This window comes from Leptopilina heterotoma, unplaced genomic scaffold (assembly GCF_015476425.1).
Source record: "Leptopilina heterotoma isolate Lh14 unplaced genomic scaffold, ASM1547642v1 Lhet_169, whole genome shotgun sequence".
In the NCBI taxonomy this organism is placed as follows: Eukaryota; Metazoa; Arthropoda; class Insecta; order Hymenoptera; family Figitidae; genus Leptopilina; species Leptopilina heterotoma.
The window spans coordinates 481,900-504,489 of NW_025110885.1; the positions used below are offsets into that span (position 1 = coordinate 481,900).

Consider the following 22,590-nt stretch of genomic DNA (forward strand, 5'->3'; position numbering starts at 1 on the left):
TTATTTCAGTCGGATAAAATTTATTTGAATGAAATAAATTTTATTTGGGCCAATTGAAAATTTATTTTGAAGCAAATAAGAGCAAAATATAGAATTTATTAAAAGCAAATAAACTTTTTTTTGACCTAAATAAAACTTATTTGACACAATTAAAATTTATGTGAACCAAATGAAATTTATTTGAGTCAAATAAAACTTTCTTTAACCAAAAAAAATTTATTTGAGCCAGATAAAAATTATTTGAACCAAATAAAACTTATTTTGAAGCAAATAAGAGAAAAATATAATTCATTGAGACTAAATGAACTATTTTTGAGATAAATAATACTTCTTTGAACCAAATAAAATTTATGTGATCGAAATCATCTTTTTTTGAGACAAATAATACCTACTTATTTGAACGAAATAAAATTTATGCGAATCAAATAAAATTTATATGAGCCAAATAAAATTTATTTAAACAAAATAAAATTTGTTTGAGCTAAATAAAAATTATTTGAAACAAATAAAACTTATTTTGAAACAAACTAGAGAAAAATATAATTTATTTAGATTAAATAAACTATTTTTGGGATAAATAATACTTATTTGAACCAAATCAAATTTATGTGAATCAAACAAACTTGTTTTAAGACGAATAATACTTATTTTGAACCAAATAAACTTCATGCGAATAAAATTGATTGAGAAACAAATAAAAATTATTTAAACCAAATAAAATTTATTTGGGCCAATAAAATTTATTTGAACTAAATAAAATTTGTGTGAACCAAATAAAATTTATTTGGAAACAAATAAGAGCCAAATATAATTTATTTAGACCAAATAAACTTTTTATAAGACAAATAAAGCTTATTTGACACAATTAAAATTTATGTGAACCAAATAAATTTGTTTGTGCCAAATAAAGCTTATTTTAACCAAATAAAAGTTATTTTTAAACAAATAAGAGCCAAATAAAACTTATTTTTAAATTAATATAATGTTAATGAATATTTGAATATTTAACAATGATTTTTTTAATATGAGAAATAATATTTTGCATTATAATAAAATTGACATTGAAAAAGATAAATTAAATTAGTAAAAATTAGTAATTAGTCAAATTAGTAAAAATATTTACTAATTTAAATTAGTGGATGATTTCTTGCTTTTGAATTAGTAAAAATAGTAATTTATTAGTAAAAAAATAGTAATCTAATAGTAAAAATAGTAATTTATTAGCAAGAATAGTAATTTATTAGTAAAAAAATAGTAATTTAATAGTAAAAATAGTAATTTATTAGCAAGAATAGTAATTTATTAGTAAAAATAGTAATTTATTAGTAAAATTGACTATTTCAAGAGCGAAAAGTTCGTCGTTTATTTGAGAACGTTTAAAACTATAAGGGCACGTGAACCTAATTTAATTCATTCTCTTCAATTTTAATTTAACGCTTTAATTTTTAATTAACAAATGTCACATTAAGAGTGGATAGTTTTATTCTTAAATAGAAGTCAAGGTACAATGTATGCATCAATTCATTGTACACGTGCAGTAAAATGTGTGTTGCAAATGGCAGAATCTATTTTCTAAATGGTACAATCCATATTGTTAATGGTACAATACATTTCTAAGATTTATTAAAGCACCTCTTGTAATTTTCTCTCGAAGGTCTTTTAAAAACCGTTTCTACATTGATGGAATACTAATTTTCTACACACACACACACATTCGAGGAAGGAAGTAATAATTTAATGAAAATATATATTTGTTGATATGAAGAAAATTGTGTCTTACTCTCTAAATATATATATCTTTTTAGACGAAAATTCTAGTGAGTTTTTGTGGGCAAACAATTCTCTGTTGTGGCAATAAGTTGAGAGTCAAGCAAATAAAGTTACGTTAAGTAACAAAGCAGGCTTTCTCGCACAGACGAAGTAAACATGTGCAAATAGAGACTTAACGCCAGGAGCTAAAGTTAGGACTGACTTTATGCCACAGCTGAAACTGATGTGTATAAGGCAGGTCAGCGTTGGGATTCAAGAAGAGCCCACGCTAAAGCCACCATGTGCGACGCTCCAATGAAGTATGACCTCAATCGGATTACCCATAGGAGGAAAATGTTTTTTATTTCCCTTTTCTAGTTTCCTCCTCTCTTTCTCGTTCTATGCTTTCAGTGAAATAAAAAGCTTCCAGAAAATGCAATTGTCGAGTTGTAAAACATCTGGTATTAATTTATTCATGAAAAAGTCATTCCCAAGTCGGTGTGTGTTTGCGAGAAAAATTAGATTAAAACAAGTATCTCGAATTATTACGATTTTAATTTCTTTTTATTTTATTTTTTCATTTTGTTCTTCTAAATCTTGTCGACTAATTATCATTACGGGCTTCGTACTCATCTACTAAACCTTCTACTATTTACTACTTTTTTTTACGATTTGCTACTATTTGGAAACTGTACATTTGTGACACTAAAAACTACTTTTTTCTATATTTGAGAATTTGCCGGAATTTGCACTACTTTAAATTCGCTAATAGTTAGAATATAAAAATTTTTAGAAACAATTTAACAAATTTTAATAAAACTCTTTCAAACGATTCAATTATTTTCAAAAATGTGTTGAAATTCAATTATTTTCAATACTTCCATAAAATTTTCCAAAAGTATTCAATTATTTAAAAAAATTTAATAAAATTTGTCACAAGAATTCAATTATTTTCATAAATACTAAAATTTTTACAGGGATTCAATTATTTAAAACCCAATTTTCACAATATTTTTCGAAAAAATCAATTATTTAAAACGATTATTATCAAATTTTTTGCAAGAATTCAATTAGTTTTATAAATAATAAAATTCTTCTCAAGAAATCAATTAATTAAAAATTTTTTAAATAAAATTCGTTGCAAAAATGCAATTATTTTCAAAAAATTTTAATAAAATAATTCGTAGAATTTTAATTCATTTCAAAACTTTGTCAAAATTCAATTATTTTTAGTATCTACTGTTTCAATAAAATTTTCTAAAAGAATTCAATAGAAAAAAAAGTTTTAATAAAATTCTTCTCAAAAATTCAATTATTTTTATAAATATTATAAATAATAAAATTCTTCTCAGGAATTCAATTATTTTCATAAATAATAATATTTTTACAGGAATACAAAAATTTAAAAAAAAAAAAAAATAATAAAAAATAAATAAATAAAAATTTTATAATATAAAACACAATTTTCACAATATTTTTCGAAAAAATCAATTATTTAAAACGATTATTATCAAATTTTTCGAAACAATTCAATTATTTTTATAAATAATAAAATTCTTCTCAAAAATTCAATTATTTTCATAAATAATAAAATTCTTGTCAATAATTCAATTATTTTTATAAATAATAAAATTCTTGTCAAAAATTCAATTATAGGGGAACATAGTCTAGGTCGGCCACCTTTTTGACTTTTGTTTATAACTTTTTTTTAAAAATGAATTTGGACAATTGAAGTATATGGTTGGAAAGTCCTGTTTAATAGGAACATTTTTTCTGTACAAAGTAAATTGACAGGTTTAAAAATGAAAAAGTTATAAAGATTTAAAAAAAAAAAAATTTGTAGTCCAGGTTGGCTATTACAGTCAAGGTCGGCCATGTTTAAAATTCAAAGGGCATTAATCGTTAAAAAATAAAATAACATGTTTGGAGTTACGGAAAATTGATTCATTATTGTTTACAGTTTGTAACTTAATGAAATAACAAAATAATAACAATAAACAATATAAAAAAATAAATATAAATAAAAAAAAGTTTTGCACTAAAATATTAATAAAATTAAATAAAAATATTAATAAGATGATCAATTATATTATGAGTTATACAGAATTGCAGTTTTTGCAAATGAAGTAGCTCGTCCTCAACTTTGCGCATTTTAAACACATAGTGGCCGACCTTGACAGTAAGTAACATTACCGAATTGTTGTAACCATAAAGAAATACGTTTCGGGATTCGATTTTTTACTTTGTTTTTCTTTCAACCATGAGTCCCACAAATTTTCTGCATACTTGCCTTGACGATTCAATTTGTTTTTTATCTTTTATTAATGGTTTTTCACATGATGCACAAAACTTTTTTTGAGCTTTTTTTGTACCGACGTCACAGAAAACACAATTTTCGATTTTCCGAAAATGTAATTGAACAAAAAGTTAGGTTTCACTAAGACAAGCTTCGACAAAAATGCGCGTAGGTGGCGCTAGTGAACTTGACAAAAAAACGCGAGTGGCCTACCTAGACAGTAGGCCAACCTTGACTACATTCCCCTACATATTTTTAAATTTTTTAATAAAATTCGTTGCAAAAATTCAATTATTTTCAAAAAATTTTAATAAAATTATTTGTAGAATTTTAATTTATTTAAAAATTATGTAAAAATTTAATTATTTTCAATATTTACTATTTCAATAAAATTCTCCAAAAGAATTTAATTATTAAAAAGAAATTTTAACATAATTCGTCTCAAAAATTCAATTAGTTTCATAGGTTATAAAATTCTTTTGAAAAATTGAATTATTTTCAGTATAATTTAAATTAAATTCCTCGTTTGTACTTAAATTTTCTTCGAAACAATTGAACTTGTATTTTTACAAATTTTATTTTTTTTTAGTATTTATTTATTTAATTTCAATTATTTTTAATACAATTTTAAATGAATTCGTCGAAAAATGCAATTATTCTTAAAAAATTTATTAAAATTCTTCGCAAGAATTCAATTATTTTTAACATCTACAATTTTGATAACAAATTTCCCAAAAGAATTCAATTATTTAAAAAATAATGTTATAATATACTTTGTAAACATTCAATTACTTTCATAAATAATATTTACACAGAAATTCAATTATTTCAACCACAATTTTGAATAAAATTTTTCGGAAGAATTCAATTATTTTCATGAATTAGAAAACTTATTGCAGGATTTCAATTATTTTAAAAAGAATGTAAAATAAATTTCTCGAAAAATGCAATTATTTATAAAAATTTTATTAAAATTCTTCAAAATAATACGAATTTCTTTTTTTTATAATATTTTGATATAATTTGTTTATTATAATTTAAAAATTGTTTTAAATACATTGTTAATGAAATTTCTTGAATGAATTTAATTATTTTCAAAAATTTTACTGAAATTCTTTCTAAAAATTCAATTATTTTAAAAAAATTTCATAATGTATTTAAATAATAATTTAATTTTCTTAGATCTTTCTAATAAGAATTAATTTAAAATTTATTTTTAGTTACAATTTTAGATAATAATTGAATATTAGAAGAATGTAATTTTTTTTGGAAATAATTTAAACTTCAAAAGAATTTTTCAATTTCAATCGAAGTCTGAAAATTTCAATTGTTTCTAAAACTGCAATAATATTTAAATTTTTATTTTAAAATAAAATGTTTTAAGTTTTGGATAATTTTATTTGAAAAATTTCATCAAAGAAAATAATTGAATTCTAGGGTAAGTGAGAGTAAGTTCGGCCACCCCCCAGTGGTCGGACACTTTATCTTATTTTCCGTGAAATTAAAAGAAATCACTTATGTCGAAAGGTGAAAAAAGTTTTCAACTTTCCTGATAACCTAAAGTTTCGCGATAAACAAAAATATTGCATAAAAAAAACTTTTAAGTGCTTTAAAATAATTCGAGAAAATAAAATTTCACGTTATGGTACATTTGACAGGTGCTTAGTAAGCGACGAGACTTAGTGTATGCAACTGACATAACCTATAATGCGTGACTTTAAACACCTAATAATAAAAGAATACAATAACGTTGTCTTCAAAATAAAATTTATTTTCAACAAAAAGACTCTAGATTTTACGTTTTAATATCAAATTAAATAAAAAACTTCGTAGATTAGCTAATATTTATTAATATTTATGGTGGCCGACTACTGTACCTGTTGTGGCCGCCTATTGTATCAGTGGCCGACTATAGATGTTTTCTACTTTTTGGGAAATTATTGTTATATTTCATTGCATAATGACCATTCGTTAAAGAAAATTAGCAAATTTTTATCGCAAAAGTGCCACGAACTCATAACAAATAGTGAAAACTTATAAAAGTTGACCATTTTTTGGAAAAAACTGAAATGTTCCGGTCTGTCCTTAAGTGGCCGACGACTGTATCACTTACCCTATAACATCCACAGAAATAAATAATTAAAAAGAAATTTTTTTTTTCACACTTATTGTGATTTTTAGAAATAGTTAGATTTCGAAAAGGCTTTAGATTAAAATTTAAAACATTTTAATTCCTGTGGAAAAATAAATGGGTATTTAAATATTTATTTAAAAACAAATTATTTTATTTTTAATTATGCAATTAAATTTAGAAATAATGTGAAATGTGATCAAATTGAATTTTTCTGTAACGGATTTTTTAGTCTTAAAGTTATTTTCTGCTGATAGTTTTTTAAGGATATGAAATTGAGACAAAAAACAAATAAAAAATGTTGCTAAGCAACATTTTTGATTTGTTTTTTGTCTCAATTTGATATCCTTAAAAAAAACTGTGCTAACTTTTTAAAAATTAATTATCCAGTACGAAGTCTGTCATTAGTTTCTGACAAGTTTGAAAAACTGACACAATTATAACTTTTTGGTTGGATTAACTTTTGTTGTCTTCATTTCAACTGCAAATCCTATATGAATAATAAATAGAAAATTTTCATTTTCCTAATGCCCTCATACATGGGAGTGAGTTCAATTTACCAACATGCAGATGTACAAGTGCAGCTGTATGAGTGGAATGCATATATCCACACTTGTGTATATAGTGAGTGAGAGAGAGGAGAGGAAACATGTGGGATACAGCACCAAGGTTCCAAGTATGGAATTGCTCCTGAGGGAAATAGGCAGGAACGTTTCTCTCCTTTCGCACTAAGCCAACATTGTTCTTAGAACAAGACCTAGAAACATTGTTGTTGAACCATGTAATTGCGTTAGTTCATATCTTTTTCACGCAGACCGCTGGCAAATGCGATTAAGACGAGATTGCCAGAGAAAATATAGCTCTTGGTCCACTCAATAATGAAACTAGACAACCTTCAGGAAGATCAATTCGATTTAGCGAACTAGCCACCACCACCACTACCACATAGTGCTTCATACTCTTCACTTCGAATGTAACAAGCATTAACACCATGACTCCTTTAAATTGCTTCGGAAATTAGTTTTAAATAAAAGAGTTTTCTCGAATTACTCTTCATTAGTTGGAGGGAAAATTCTCGCCCCTGCTTTTCACGTTTTTGGAATTTAGATTGTACTCTCATCTAAAGTTGTATCTTTAGGTTTATCGAGGGGAAATTTTCATCTTTTTTCTCCTTTTCGGTTAAACAGTTTTTGTTCTTTTCTTTTTTTTTTTACAGTAGATTACTTGGCTTTTTTTTTTGCTATTGATTTTAGGGGCAAAAACGTTTGACCTCAATTGTGCTTGCTTTGTCATTTCGATTTCATTCCAATTTAATGGTTCGTCGGCATTTTAATTTAGCCAGAGTTTCGTACTTCAAAAGTTGAAATATCACTCGACAATTTAGTGTGACTTTTTTAAAAAATTCAGTTGATTAGAAATGTCTAGATATCGTCTGCTGGTATTATCTAAAATTCACCGATAAAAAATATGTCAATGAATTTCAGTTTGTTTATTTAGTTAATTTGATAGATTTCTATTTGGTTGTGATTATTTATAGAAATATCGGATTAGATTCTGGCAAATTAAATTTGTCTTGGAAATTTATTTGTGACGCTCTCTGAAGAGAAGTAGCAAAGATGCAACATTTAAACGTTTTTACTTCTGTTCAATTTAAAACTAAAATCAGTTTTTGTTGTAATGAAGACTGAAACAATTTTCTTTTTGAGAAAAAGAAAGTCGATCCCCTAATTTTCATTCAAAAAATTTTGTTCTTTCGTTTTCTTGAATTAAAATTGTATTTTTAATCCAGAAAAAAATCGTTGTGTCTTCTATTTTTGAGAGTGCATTAAGAAAAAGGAAACCGAGTAAAATAATAAGATTGTTGAACCAAAAGGAATGGAGGTCTTTGAATAATTTCGACAGCTGCTTTATTGGATCTATGTTTATCCGTTTACTCGAATTGCATAAAAAGAACGTTTTCGGTTTCGCGAAACAGCTGGAACGAAAGACAGTCTCGAAATTCAGTCAAAGCCTAAAAGCAATTTTGGCAAGAAGCCACACTGTGTCATCACTCGTGCGTTCTACCAAGATTTCTCTCAAACTAAAGGCAAACTTGCTACAGGTAAACATCCACCTGATGGCGTTAAGTGGTTTCAATAATTAGTCTGGTATGTTAATTTTTTTTTCTCCTCAAATTCTTTTTTCTACTTTTTTTTCTTTAGAAAAAATGGGAATTAATTTTTGTTCTAAATAGGCCTCGAGAATCAGTCGATTTAAAAGTTTTTGAAAAAATTTTAATAATTCGAATTCTTCTGAAATTAGTTGCATTTTTTTTAAATGTGTATTTAATTAATTATTAAAAATAATGTAGAAATTTAATTAAAAACACTAAAAAGAAATATTGAATTTTTGAGAAGTTATAAATAATTGCAGAAATTCAATTATTTTCAAAAGTAATAAAATTCTTCGCAGAAATTCAATTATTTTCAAAAATTCTAATTTGCAAAAGAATTGAATTACTTAAGAAATATTTTAATAAAATTCTACGCAAATATTTCATTATTTTCATAAATAATAAAAATTTCATAGGAATTCAATTATTTACAAATTTTTTTATAAATTTATTCGAAATAATTCAATTATTTTCCTAAATAGTATAATTTTTTACACAACAAATTTTAATAAAATTCTTTCAAACAATTCAATTATTTTCAATATCTACTATTTTAATAAAATATTTCTCAAAAGAAATCAAATATTAAAAAAAATGTTTATAAAATTCTTTGCAAACATTCAATTATATTCATAAATAATAAAATTTTCAATGGAATTGAATTATTTAAAACACAATTTTTTATAAAATTTAACAATAAAATTCAATTTTTTCAAAAAGTTTAATAAAATTCTTGTTTTATGAATTCAATTATTTTTATAAATAATAAAATTCTTCTCTCACAAATTCAATTATTTTTAAAATTAATTAAATTGTTCGCAGAAATTCAATTATTTTCAAAAGTATGTAATAAAATTCATAGCAGAAATTCAATTATGTTCCAATATTTTAAAAAAATTGTCGTCAAAATTTCAATTATCTTTATAAATAATAAAATTCTTTTCCGAAATTCAATTCTTTTTAAAATTTTGCTTCGATTAAGTGTTTTTTAATATCTACTATGTTTATTAAATTTTCCAAAACGTTCAATTATTTTAAAAAAATTTTTGATAAAATTTTACTCAAACAATTAATTGTTTTCCTAAATAATAAAAATTTACCCTTATTTGATTATTTACAATTTTTTAAAATAATTTATTCACAATGATTCTATTATTTACATAAATAATAAAATTCTTTTTAGAAATTCAATTATTTTCATAAATAATATTCTTTTTTAAAGTTTTATTAAAATTCGTCGAGAGAATTCAATTATTTAAAAATTTGTTGATAAAATTCTTTATGAAAATTCAATTTCGAAAAACATTCAATTATTCAATAAATTATTTATTTCTGTATTTAAACAATTGAATTCAATTATAGTAAAATGTGACTACTTTTGTAGTTATTTATTTATGTACTAATAATTAGTCATTATTTTCTAATAAAATTAGTCATTATTTACTAATAATTAGTAATTATCTACTAATAATTAGTAATTATCTACTAATTGACGAAGCAAACATTCAGCCACGATTTTATTAATAATTAGTTATTTTTAACTATAATTCATAATTATTTAGAGAGGTAACAAATTGATATAATCTTAGTTTTTATTTATATTTTACTTTCTTAATTTGAATGTAAAGATGTTTTCACCATTTAAAATTTTAGAGAGCAATGCAATTAATTTTTATTCTCACTAATTAATCCTCGTAACGAGAAATTATTTATTTGTGGAATTTAAACATTTTACCTCGTTTACATTATCGAAGAGTTAGTTATTTATTTATGGATTATTATGTATGCAATTCAACGTTCGCTTGCCGTTGCACGTTGTACTAATTCTGATACGAATTTATTAACGTTCAGTAAATCCTCAATAATAATCTGGATATATTTATTTTTTTTTTCGAAAGTGCTTTTTGAATATTTTACATTGATCATGAATTACATTGTCAGAAATGAGAGGTTTTTGTTGTATTTGATAAATTTTATAGCTATGAATAAATGGATAAATTAAATAATAAACATTATTGTGTAGGTATTTTATTTTTTCAATAAATTAAATTCGTTTTTTTTTAAATTGAAAATTTATCATTCAACATTTGTTTTTTTATTTGTAAATTATTATAAAATATTAAACAATTTAAAACGATGATGAATGTTGAAAATAGTGATGGAAATTTTTCAATTAAATTCTCTTGTAATATTAATATAATTCTTCTTTTCTTCTATGTTTCAGGAGGTATTACACACAATTAGTACATCTAGCGGACAAGTTCAGCGCATCGTTATCTTCAAGAAAAATGGCGTTCAGGCCATGGTTGAATATCCTTTACAATACTTAATTAAACTGTCACGTAAAACAATACACCTGGGGTTTTCTGTTTGTAAATATTTTTCCGTGTAAATAGAGTCAAGAATGATTAGGGAGGGGGGAGGGGGGTAAAAGTTCATATATAAAAGTTGACAAAAAAAAGGGCTTCAAAGACTTCCGACTTTAGCGGGGAAACGATTCACTAATGAAGCAGTGGCTGAAACAAGACGGGCTTTATACTTTTTTTTCCCTTCTTTTTTTCATTTTGACCTCGTTCATTCACGCTTAGCGCATTTTTAATGTGAGGAAAAAAAGACGGGGGTGGAAAAAAAAGTTGCCTTTTTTTTTGTTGATAACATCGCGAATCGTTTTGTTATATTCAAAGTGAAAAGAAAAATAACCTCTGGCGCGATAGTAAGCGGAATTTTAAATAACAAAATTCAATTCGAACCATTCACTGATTTACAATTTATATTTTTATATACAACTGTCCGCGTATATGACCCAGGGCGTGAGTTTTAATAATTTGATTTTATCCTGTTATATGGCATATTTTTTTCAGTGATTTTTTTTTTCGTTCGTAGGAAGACTTTTTTTTTGGTGTTATTAAATTTTTATTAATAATACTAAATTTTATTATGCTTGAATTTATTAATTTTTTTTTATGATTCATAAGTTCTGATGGGTGTGATGAATTATTAAATCGTTATTATTTTTTTTTTTTTGTAAAATTACTGAATTTGGATATAGAACGAAGCCAGTAGGTTTCAAATAAATTTTTATGAAAATTATTAACAAATTTTTGGGAACTTTGGGGAATTTTTTTTTTTAGCTGGAGGAAAAAATTTTATATGTTCCTTAACTGTTTGTTTACGTTCGATTCAGTGGAGTCAGCGACGAGAGCGAAAGAAACTCTTCATGGTGCCGACATATATTCAGGATGCTGTACACTGAAAATTGACTTCGCTAAGGTGAGTTTTTCCTATTGAATTTCAATATTTTATATCAACATTTTATTTACCTTTAACCGCTCTACATTAAATATCCCATTAAAAAGATAACAATTGCGCGTATATTTTACACGAATAGATAATGGAAAATCAATTTTCTATTTTTAGCCCCGTTTTTTTCTCTATTTCGGTATTTTTTTTTTTTTTTTCGTAAAGCAACATTAAACATTAAAAAGGAAGTGGCTGTAAAAATTGGTTTTATACGCATTTCTCGGTCACTGATCATGATCACATTTTAATTCAGCCATTTAAAACGAGAGGATTATTTAAATTTGTATTTTTTTCGAAATTGAGAGAGAGAGAGAAGTAGAAATAGTTGGACTCTCGTTTAACAATAATTGATATACGAGAGGAGAAAATTTGCGATGACATAAAATTGAATGAATTTTGTCGAAATAACATTTTTTTTATTATTCTCTCAATTTTGAGAATTTAGAATTTGGAATTTATGCTTTTGAGTATAATTTACATTGGAATAAGGTTATGCCAACGATGGTAATGACCCTTAATATCATGGCGTTATGCATAAGCATCAGTGAGTCTCGCAATAGCGTCGAAAAGACCCAAGGGAGATTGGTAGCATTGGAGCATTATGAACTTAAGTGTTCTTAAGTTTGAACATTGCATGAAAAGGTCGTGTGCCAACGTAATGAAGCACATTGCACACTATATAGAACAATGTTTCACTATTAACGAAATTTCACCGCTAGGTAAATATTTTTAAGCAACTGATTTCAATCTCCAATATATTTTACACACTATTGCACTTAATAATAATTCATCAATATAATTATAATAAGGCAAGGAATTAATTAATTATAATTAGTTACAATTGTTTAATTATAAATTATTTATTTGAAATTATTTAATTACAATTATTTAATTATAATTATCTAATTGAAACTATTAAATAACAGTTATTTCATAAGAATTGTTTAATTGCTATATTGCTATTATAATTGCTACATTCAGTAGAATTTTAGTAAAATTTCTTGAAAGGATTCAATTATTTTTTTAAATTTCTTAGCTATAGAATTCAATTATTTTTCATACAATTTCAATAAATTTTTTTTTAAAGATTTCAATTATTTACAAAATTTTTTTTCAATTTCTCGAAAATATTCAATTATTTTCAAGAATTTTAATAAAATTCTTCAAAAAAAGTTCAATTATTTTTATAAATTAATCAAATTTTTCTCAAGAATTCAATTATTTTCTGTAGAATTTTAATAACATTTCTTGAGAAGATTCAATTATTTTTAAAAGTTTAAAAAATTTCTTCCCTAGAATTCAATTATTTTCAATACAATTTGAATAAATTTTTTTCAAGATTTCAATTAATTACAAAATTGTTTTTTTCGATTCCCCGAAAATATTCAAGTATTTTAAATATTTTACTAAAATTCTTAACAAGAATTTGATTATTTTTGAAAATTAATCAAACTCTTCTCAGGTATTCAATTAATTTCATAAATAATAAAATTCGACGCCGAAATTGAATTATTTTCAAACATTTTAATATAATTCTTGGCAAAGTTTCAATTATCATAAAACATTTTTCCTCAATTCAATGATTTTCAATATCTACTATTTTAATATTGTAATAAAAATTTCACAGAAATTCAAGTATTTACAAGTTTTACATAAATTTCTTGTCAATAATTCAATTATTTTCATAAATAATAAAATTTTTACACGGATTCAATTATTTTTCTAAATAATAAAATTCTTTTTAGGAATTAAATTATTTTAAAAGATAATAAAACTCACCGCAGAATTCCAATTAATTTTAAAACAATTTTAATCAAATTTCTCGAAAAATGTAATCATTCTTTAAAAATTTTTTTAATTTCCTCGAAAAAATTCAATTATTTAAAAATTTGTTGATAAAATTCTTTTTGAGAATTTAATTTTAAGAAAAATTTAATAATAATTTATTTATTTTTGTATTTAAATAATTGAATTCTCCTCGGAATTCTCGTAGAATTTTCTAATAAAAATTGATGTAAATATGAATTTCAGTTTGAATTAAAAATATTTTGTATTTGAATTCAATGTAATTTTTATTGAATCAAACTTATGCAATACATACACTAAAAAAATTTATTTGATTCAAATAACCTATTAATTGACTATTATCAATTAAATATTTATTTAAATCAAATAACATTTATTGGAGTCAATTAAATGGTATTTGCACCAATAATTTCAGTATTTGAAGTAAATATAATTTAATTGACTCCAATAAATATTACTTCATTTAATTAAATATTTAATTGAAAATAGTCAATTAATCGGTTATTTGAATCAAATAATTTTTGTTTTCTGTGTACATTACATGAATTATTATCTTTGTTATACTGTTAACCAAAAATTATTTTTGAATTAAATATAATAATTTTGATTCAATTCAAAAATAAATTTTGGTTAATTGCATAACGAAGATAATTGATTCAAATATATTGTTTTCTCAGTCAACCTAATAAAGTTTAGAATTCTTCTTAATTAATTCAAGTGAAAATAATAATGCCACTTTAAGGCAGGTTTAAAATAATTTAATTACTGTGATAAAAAGTGAATTAAAAAGCGTAATTTAGAAATATTTCTCTGTATAAAAATATAGTTAACGACCATGCGCGCGACAATTGTTGTAAAGCTTAGGAATTTTTCAGGCCCATACACGAAAGCTCGTCTGCAACCTAATGATATGGCTTTAGTTGTAGGACGTGTCGACCTCGTTCCCAAGATCGAGGCGCTTCATTTTCCTCTCCTCCTTTTTTTTTTTAATGTAAAAAAAAAGAAAATTGTTAAACTGGGTCACTCACCTACACTACAATTTGTACCATTTTTTTTTATTTTCGTTGAAATGAATTTCAAGACTATAATTGAAAAATAATAGAATTCTATACTAATTTACAGAAAGAGGTTATTTTTTTTTCTCTCTCTCTCTTTTCATTTGATGCTTATATAAAGCCATGAAATTGCAGTTGAAAAAAAAACTCGAGAACTTTACTGCGCGTCTTTAAATCGTAAAATGATGAGAAAAGAGGAAAAAAATACAAACACGTGTATAGAATCTCTTTAAAAAAAAATTGCGGGTTAAAATATAATCTGAATTATTTTTTTTTATATTTATTAGAAAGAGAAATAAAATTCTGATAGAACGAGAGAGAGAAAGAGAAAAAAAATTGTGGAATTGTGTAAAGTTAAAAGGGGTTGATTTAGTGGATAAATTGCTCGTGATATTGAATGCTTGCAATAAGCTGTTAATTAAGTTACAATCTGAAAATGAAGGAAGAGAGTGGTAGTGAAAGAATATGTGTATTATATACATATATATAGTGTACTGCGCATGGAAAAGTGCACTTGAAAACTGTATGACGAGCAATTAAACGAAAGGAGTCTAGTACTCGCGGGGAAGTACTTAATTATTTTATTGTGCCCTCCAATTCCGCGGTTGTTTTAGAGGTTTTTCAAAAATGAAAACTCGACATTTCGTCGAGAAGAACTTGAGCTTATGTGTATGGTATACTGAGCGCATATTTTTAAATTGAATACTTTCAAAGTAAATCGTTTTCGTTTTCTTTTTTCTGTTTTTCTTTAAAAAAAAAAAAAGATTCTATTTAGAAGCCACGAATACGGGGTTAAGTTAAAATTTTTTAATTTTTATGTTTCTAGAGTTATAATAATTATATTTACAATAATTAAAATCCGTAATTTGTTTGAGAAAAGACGAAACGTTCGTAAATTGCACGATATAATTTGGAGACTTTTAAAGAAATTACAAATAATTGCAGAAATTCAATTATTTTCAAAAGTAATAAAATTCTTCTCCGAAGTTCAATTATTTTTGAAATTTTTAATAAAATTCTTCCCAAGAATTCGGTTATTTTTATAAATAATAAAATTCTTCTGAGAAATTCAATTATTTTCAAAATTAATGAAATTCTTCGCAGAAATTCAATTATATTCAAAAATATTTTTAAATTCTTGTCAAAATTTCAATTATCTTTGGAAATAATTGAATTCTTCTCCGAAATTCAAGTATGTTAAAAAATTATTAAAAATTCTCGTCAAAAATTTAATTATCTTTATAAATAATAAAATTCTTGTCAAAAATTTAATTATTTTCGAAATTTTTAATAAAATTCTTCCCAAGAATTCGGCTATTTTTATAAATAATAAAATTCTTCTGAGAAATTCAATTTTTAAAAAAGTTTTTTAATAAAATTCTTCACAGAAATTTAATTATTTTTAAAAATAATAATAATATTCTGCGCAAAAATTAAATATTGTTCAAAAATAATAAAATTTTTCTTAGGGATTCAATTATTTTTACAAATATGAAAACTCATCGCAGAATTTCAATTATTTTTAATACAATTTTGATCGAATTTCTCGTCAAATTTAATTATTCTCGAAAATTTTATTAAAATTTGTCGAAAGAATTCAATTATTTAAATATTTATTGATAAAATTATTTATTAGAATTCAATTTTAAGAAGCATTCAATTATTCAATAAATTGTTTTTTTATTTAAATAATTGAATTTTCGTAGAATTTTCTAATATGTTTATCATCTATGACTAAAAAAATAAAAAATAATTTTGAAGCGGAAAGGAATAAAAATTTTTCCATCTATAGACATTTTTTTTCATGTTATTTGTCAAGAAACTGGGTGAAATAATTTTCTAACGAAAAAATTGAAGTGGAAACATATTTTTTCTTAATCGTCGATTACAAACGTTGGCGAAATTTACTAGCGTGTAACGTTTGGAACTTACGGATCAGTGGTTTTTAATTGATATCATTTTCTCAATATTTATGACTGCCATTGTTTTGTAACTACCGTTAATTGAAGTTGCATGTCAAAGTCATGAACTGTAAATTTTAAAACTACCATTAATTGAAGTTACTTTCGAAAGTTAGTCTCTAAACTACGAAGTAGTAGCATCTTCTAGTCTATAATATCTCTCTTAATTAAAAATTACTACCGCACGATAGTGGAAGACTAGTTCGTTTAATGTAAAATTTATCAACTAAATTAATTATACAGACTTTTCATGCTCTAAAATAGTAATTTTAACTATAAGAATAAATCAGAATTTTCAAAATTTTTTATAAAATTCTTGGCAAGATTTCAATTATTTTCAAAAATAATAATATTCTGCGTAGAAATTCAATTATGTTAAAATTATTTTAAAATTCTTATCAGAATATCAATTATCTTTATAAATTATAAAATTTCATTCCCGAAATTCAATTATTTTCAAAAATTTTAGTACAATTCTTTGCTAAATTTCAATTATTTTCAATAGTATTGAAATTCTTATAAAAAATTGAATTATGTTCAAAATTTTTTAAAATTCTCATTAAAATTTCAATTATCTTTAGAAATAATTAAATTCTTCTTCGAAATTCAATTATTTTCAAAAACTTTAATAAAATTCTTGGCAAAATTTCAATTATTTTCCAAAATTTTTCTCAATTCAATTTCACAGATATTCAAGTATTTACTTGAATTGCAAATTTCTTTTGATAAATAAATAAAATTTTTCTAAGGGATTCAATTATTTTTACAAATAATAAAACTCATCGCAGAATTTCAATTATTTTTAATACAATTTTAATCGAATTTCTCGACAAATTTAATTATTCTTAAAAATTTTATTAAAATTCGTTGATAGAATTCAAATATTTGAAAATTTGTTGATAACGATTCTTTATGGGAATTGAATTTTAAGAAACATTCAATTATTCAATAAATTATTTATTTGCATTTTATTTTTATTTAAATAATTGAATTCTAGTAGAATTTTCTAATAAAAATTGATTTAAAAATGGATTTCAGTTTGAATTTTAGGTTCAAATTGAATATTAAAAGCAATATATATAGCGTAGATTTTTAGAAATAATTGAATTTTGAAATTAATTTTTTAAAAAAAATTAAATTGAATTTTTTTTTATATTATTTTAAGTTTTTATTTTCTAATATACATTTAATTGAAAGATAATCGAAATGATAAAAATAATTTTAAACCAGTTACAGTAACAATATTGTTAAAATATAAAAAATAATTTTACCACTCTGTCATTTTTAATTATTATATATAAAACAGGAAGTTATTGATTGAATAATTGAATATTGATCGATATTTTCATGTTTTATAACAATATTCTTATAATTTATTGAATTTAAATAGATTTCAATTTGAAATAATGTGAAAATCTTCATTCCTATAGAAAAATAATACTCTCTAAATCTGAATATGTGAAATTTCACTTATTGTACGTTATAAGTCGTCCTCTCGATCAATAAGTGCATATACACTTATAAATAAGTGAATTTTTCACTTATTCTGAGTGAAATTTCACTTATTATAAGTGTATATGCACTTATTGATCGAGAAGACGACTTATAACGTACAAATATGTGAATTTTCACATATTCAGATTTAGAGAGTAGGGGTTAAATATTTATTTAAAAATCGTAGTTATCAGAATATTCTTTAATGAATAAGAGAAATCAAAATTTTTTCTGAAAATCATGGAAAAGTCGGGGAAAAAGAATATTTAATTTTTGTGGCAACCTTGTGGAAATTGATTAAACATAATAATATGTAAAAAGTAGTTGTAAAATTTTCGTCTTCTTTAAAATACACATTTTATTTCACACACATAAAATGTTATTTTATTTTCTTCTAAAATGTACTTTAGATGGAAGTTATTTCACATCAAAAAATTGTGCACGTTACATTGTCGAGAATAAGATGAAAATTATTATGTTAATGTCTGCACGTCGACGACAGAGATATAGAGTTGGCGAAAAAGAGAGAGAGAAAGAGAGTGAGTGAGAGAAAGAGGGGTGGAAAAAGAGAAGGATTGAAAGGGTGAGAGAGAGAGAGAGGGAGAAAGAAAGAGACGATTTTACAAACTTAGTAGCGAGACGGAGTCTCTCTTTTCCTTGAGAAGTTTTGCTAAAGTGCCAAGAATCTAGAGAACACCAAGCAATGATTTGTCAATCCCCCTCTCAGGAAAACATTCCTTTGCATATTCTGAAACTTTACTTTCGTATCTAGAAAAGCAAATGAAGCCATGTGTCAAGTTCGTATTGCAAATTTATTTCTCATGAAATGAAATAACGATCTCTCCTCTTGTTGGAAGGAGAGAGAGAGAAAGAGACTGTTGTATAGGTAGCGAAACGGTTAACGGCAAAAAGGTGTGTGGAGCACACGAGGTGTCATCCAACCACCATTAGACTTTCTTTCCAATATATACATATATATATAAATCTTCTTCTTCTTCTTCTTCTTCTTCTTCTTTATAGTCTTCTTTATTTGATCGGAGAATTTCTTATTGAACTAATTTATTAACAAGGAATGAAAATTACTTTTTCCGCTAGTATTTATTTCCTTAATTATCCTCCATCCAGTGGAACAAATTAATGTTAATGGTCAAATGGTTCTTCAAGATTCATTATCCTTTTTAAATTTTCATTCTCGTTAAGTTTATTCCCACTTTTATTACACGGGCATCACTTTTTCCCTTGAATTTTATAATTTTAACTCATTTTTTTATTTCTTTTCTTTTCAAATTCTCTAGCTGGATAATTATTCGACATTATTCCCTTCATTTTTTTTTAGACAAAGTTTTTCACTCTATAAAAATTGAATCAGTGGAATTTGACTACTGAAAAATAATAAAACTGTTTTTGTTATCTTAAAAACCTTTTCTTAATATTTTTGTTGTTCAGAAGTTGTTCAAATTCAAACGGTTTTAATTTTAAATTTTACAAAATTTCAATTTTGAATGAATTTAATTAGAAATTTTAATAATTCAAATTCCTCTGAAATAAGTTACATTTTTTAATATATATTTAATTAATTATTAAAAATAATCGATTTATAGAAGAATTTTAGTTAAAAATACAACAACAAAAAATTGAATTTTGGAAAAGTTACAAATGATTGGAGAAATACAATTATTTTTAAAAGTAATAAAATTCTTCGCAGAAATTCAAATATACCTATAATTAAAATTTTTTTAAATTCTCGTCAAAATTTCAATAACCTGTATAAATAATAAAATTCTAATCAGAAATTCAATTATTATAAAAAATTTTAATTAAATTTTGCAAAAGAATTGAATTATTTAAACAATATTTTAATAAAATTCTACGCAAACATTTTATTATTTTCATAAATAATAAAAATTTCACAGGAATTCAATTATTTACAAAATTTTTTTTAAATTTCTTCGAAATAATTCACTTATTTATAAAAATAGTAAAATTTTTTTCACAACAAAATTTAATAAAATTCTTTCAATCAATTCAATTATTTTCAATACCTATTATTTTAATAAAAGATTTCCCAAAAGAATTCAAATATTAAAAAAAAAATGTTTATAAAATTCTTTGCAAACATTCAATTATTTTTATAAATAATAAAATTTTCAAAAGAATTTAATTATTTAAAACACAATTTTTATACAATTTAACAATAAAATTCAATTCTTTAAAAAATTATTTTTATAAATAATAAAATTCTTCTCAGAAATTCAATTATTTTCATAAATAATAAAACTCATCGCAGGATTTTAATTATTTTTTACACAATTTTAATCAAATTTCTCCAAAAATGTAATTACTTTTAAAAATTTTATTAAAATTTGTCAAAAAAATTCAATTATTTTAAAATTTGTAGATAAAATTCATTATTAGAATTCAACTTTAAGAAGCATTCAATTATTCGATAAATTGTTTTTTTTATTTAAATAATTGAATTTTTGTAGAATTTTCTAATAAAAATTAATTAAAAAATGAATTTCCGAATAATCGATTTGTTATTTATGAAAATAATTGAATTCTTGCAATGACTTTTATTAGTAATTTTTTTTTAATAATTGAATTCTTTTGAGAAATTTTACAACTTGTAAAAATAATTGAATTCTTGCAAACGATTGTATTAGAATTTTTTTGAATAATTGAATTTCTAAGAAGAAATTTATGACTTTTAAAATTAATGAAATTCTTATGATGAATATTGTTATATTTATGAAAATAATTGAATTTTTCAAAGAATTTTATTAAAATAACTTAAATTAATTGAATTTTCGGAAATCATTTTGTTATTTATCTTTAATAATTGAATTATTTCGAAAAATTATTTATATAAATAATTGAATTCTTGGGAAGAATTTTATTCAAAGCTAAAAGAATAATTGAATTATTTCAAAAAAATTTAATTAAAAATATACTTAAAATAATTGATTTCTTTCGAACAATTTTATTAAAATATTTGAAAATAATTGAATTCCTATGAAAAATTCTAATATTTTTATAAGTAATTGAATTCTTTGAAAGAATATTTAAAAAAATTTTTTTTTAAATTATTGATTTTTTGAGGAATTGAAATTAAATTTTTAAGAATAATTTCATTTTTTGAGCAATTCCTGTAAAATTGTATTAAAAATAATTGAAATCCTACGATGAATTTTATTATTTATGAAAATAATTGAATAGTTGCTGAGGATTTTATCAAAATTTCGAAAAAAAATTGAATTCCTGAGAAGAATTTTAAAAACATTGTTTTAAATAATTAATTTTTTCGAAATTTAATAAATATTATGCAAATTCTATTTTAAATAATTGAATTCTTGTAGAAAACTTTATTTGTGAGAATAATTGAATTTTTACGATTAATTAATTTAAAATAGTATTCAAAATAATAATGATTAAATATTCATTTAAAAAAAAGTTATATATGTTTTCGAATAATTTTACAATTAAAAAAAATTCGTAAATAAATGTAATAGAAAATTTTGTTGAGTATCTTATAATTTTTAGAGTGGATCAGAATATTCTTTAGGGTCAGGGAAAAAGTGAAAATCAGTCAGGAAAAAGTCTGGAAATCAGGGAAAAGTCAGGGAAGAAAAAAATTAAATTTTTCTGGCAACCCTGGTGAGTTAAAATTTTTCACGTTTCATCCCATTTTCAGTGTATTGTTAATTAATTGAAAATGATTTCTATATAGAAGAGTAAATTAGTGTTAATGAGTTGCTTGTAAGAGATAGGCGGAAGTAATGGTTGTCGAGTTTATTTTACTCAATGTATATGCAATCTAATATATATATATATAGAGAGAGATGTATCGTGTGTTCATATGTGAGTGCGAGTAAATTATGGAAGTAAAATATTTGCTGTCCACGCAAGTCGTTCTCTATCGATCGTGACAAAACGCGTTTTACAGGATACAAGTATTAATCGGTATTGCGCAAACTGATTAAGGGCATCAGCGTTATTTTTCACGGCTTTCCATCAGCCGCTTATCGTTTCTGTCACAATTACATTGCTCTCTAAATGAACGCAAACTTTCATGAATTTAATTAAACTTCACTCCGACAGTAGCCATTTTAATGATCTTATTCATTTTAAATTATTGCTGTATGGACCTTGTATAATTTATATTTTATGATTAATTACAATTGTAATGATAATCGTATGCCAATGATAATAAAAATTATTTTAATATTAATACTAATAATGATAATAAATAATAAATAATAATGATAATTTTCACTATTATTGCTACTCATCTCTGTAAATGTATGTCCAATAAAATTTTAACTTCTTTCAATTTGTGACTGACTTTTAGTCACGCTTTTTGCCTCGTCGCTTTTTGCTTTTAAATTGATTTTTCTAAAACATTTTTAAATCGTTTTTCTAGAAAATAATTCACGGAAAAAATATTTACCAATAACTAAATTAAATTTCTGTGGCAAGCCAGAATTATTATTTTTTTATTTTTATTATTATTATTATTATTATTATTATTATTATTATTATTATCTATTATTTTTATCATTATTCTTCCCTATTCTTTCATCATCATTATTTGAATTTTGTTATTATCGTTTAACGATATTATTTTCAATTTCAATAAAATTTCCATT

The 22,590-nt window shown here is 23.3% G+C and overlaps 1 protein-coding gene across 3 annotated transcripts in view; it reads left to right on the forward strand.

Annotated features, from left to right (window-relative positions):
* Positions 1-22,590, forward strand: part of LOC122499543 (heterogeneous nuclear ribonucleoprotein L) — a 185,108-nt gene that overhangs the window by 55,305 nt on the left and 107,213 nt on the right. For all 3 annotated transcript variants that reach the window (XM_043607961.1, XM_043607960.1, XM_043607962.1), the window contains exons 4-5: positions 10,553-10,638; positions 11,502-11,598. In XM_043607961.1, the coding sequence (XP_043463896.1) occupies positions 10,553-10,638; positions 11,502-11,598 (183 nt within the window). The remainder of the gene's footprint in view (positions 1-10,552; positions 10,639-11,501; positions 11,599-22,590) is intronic.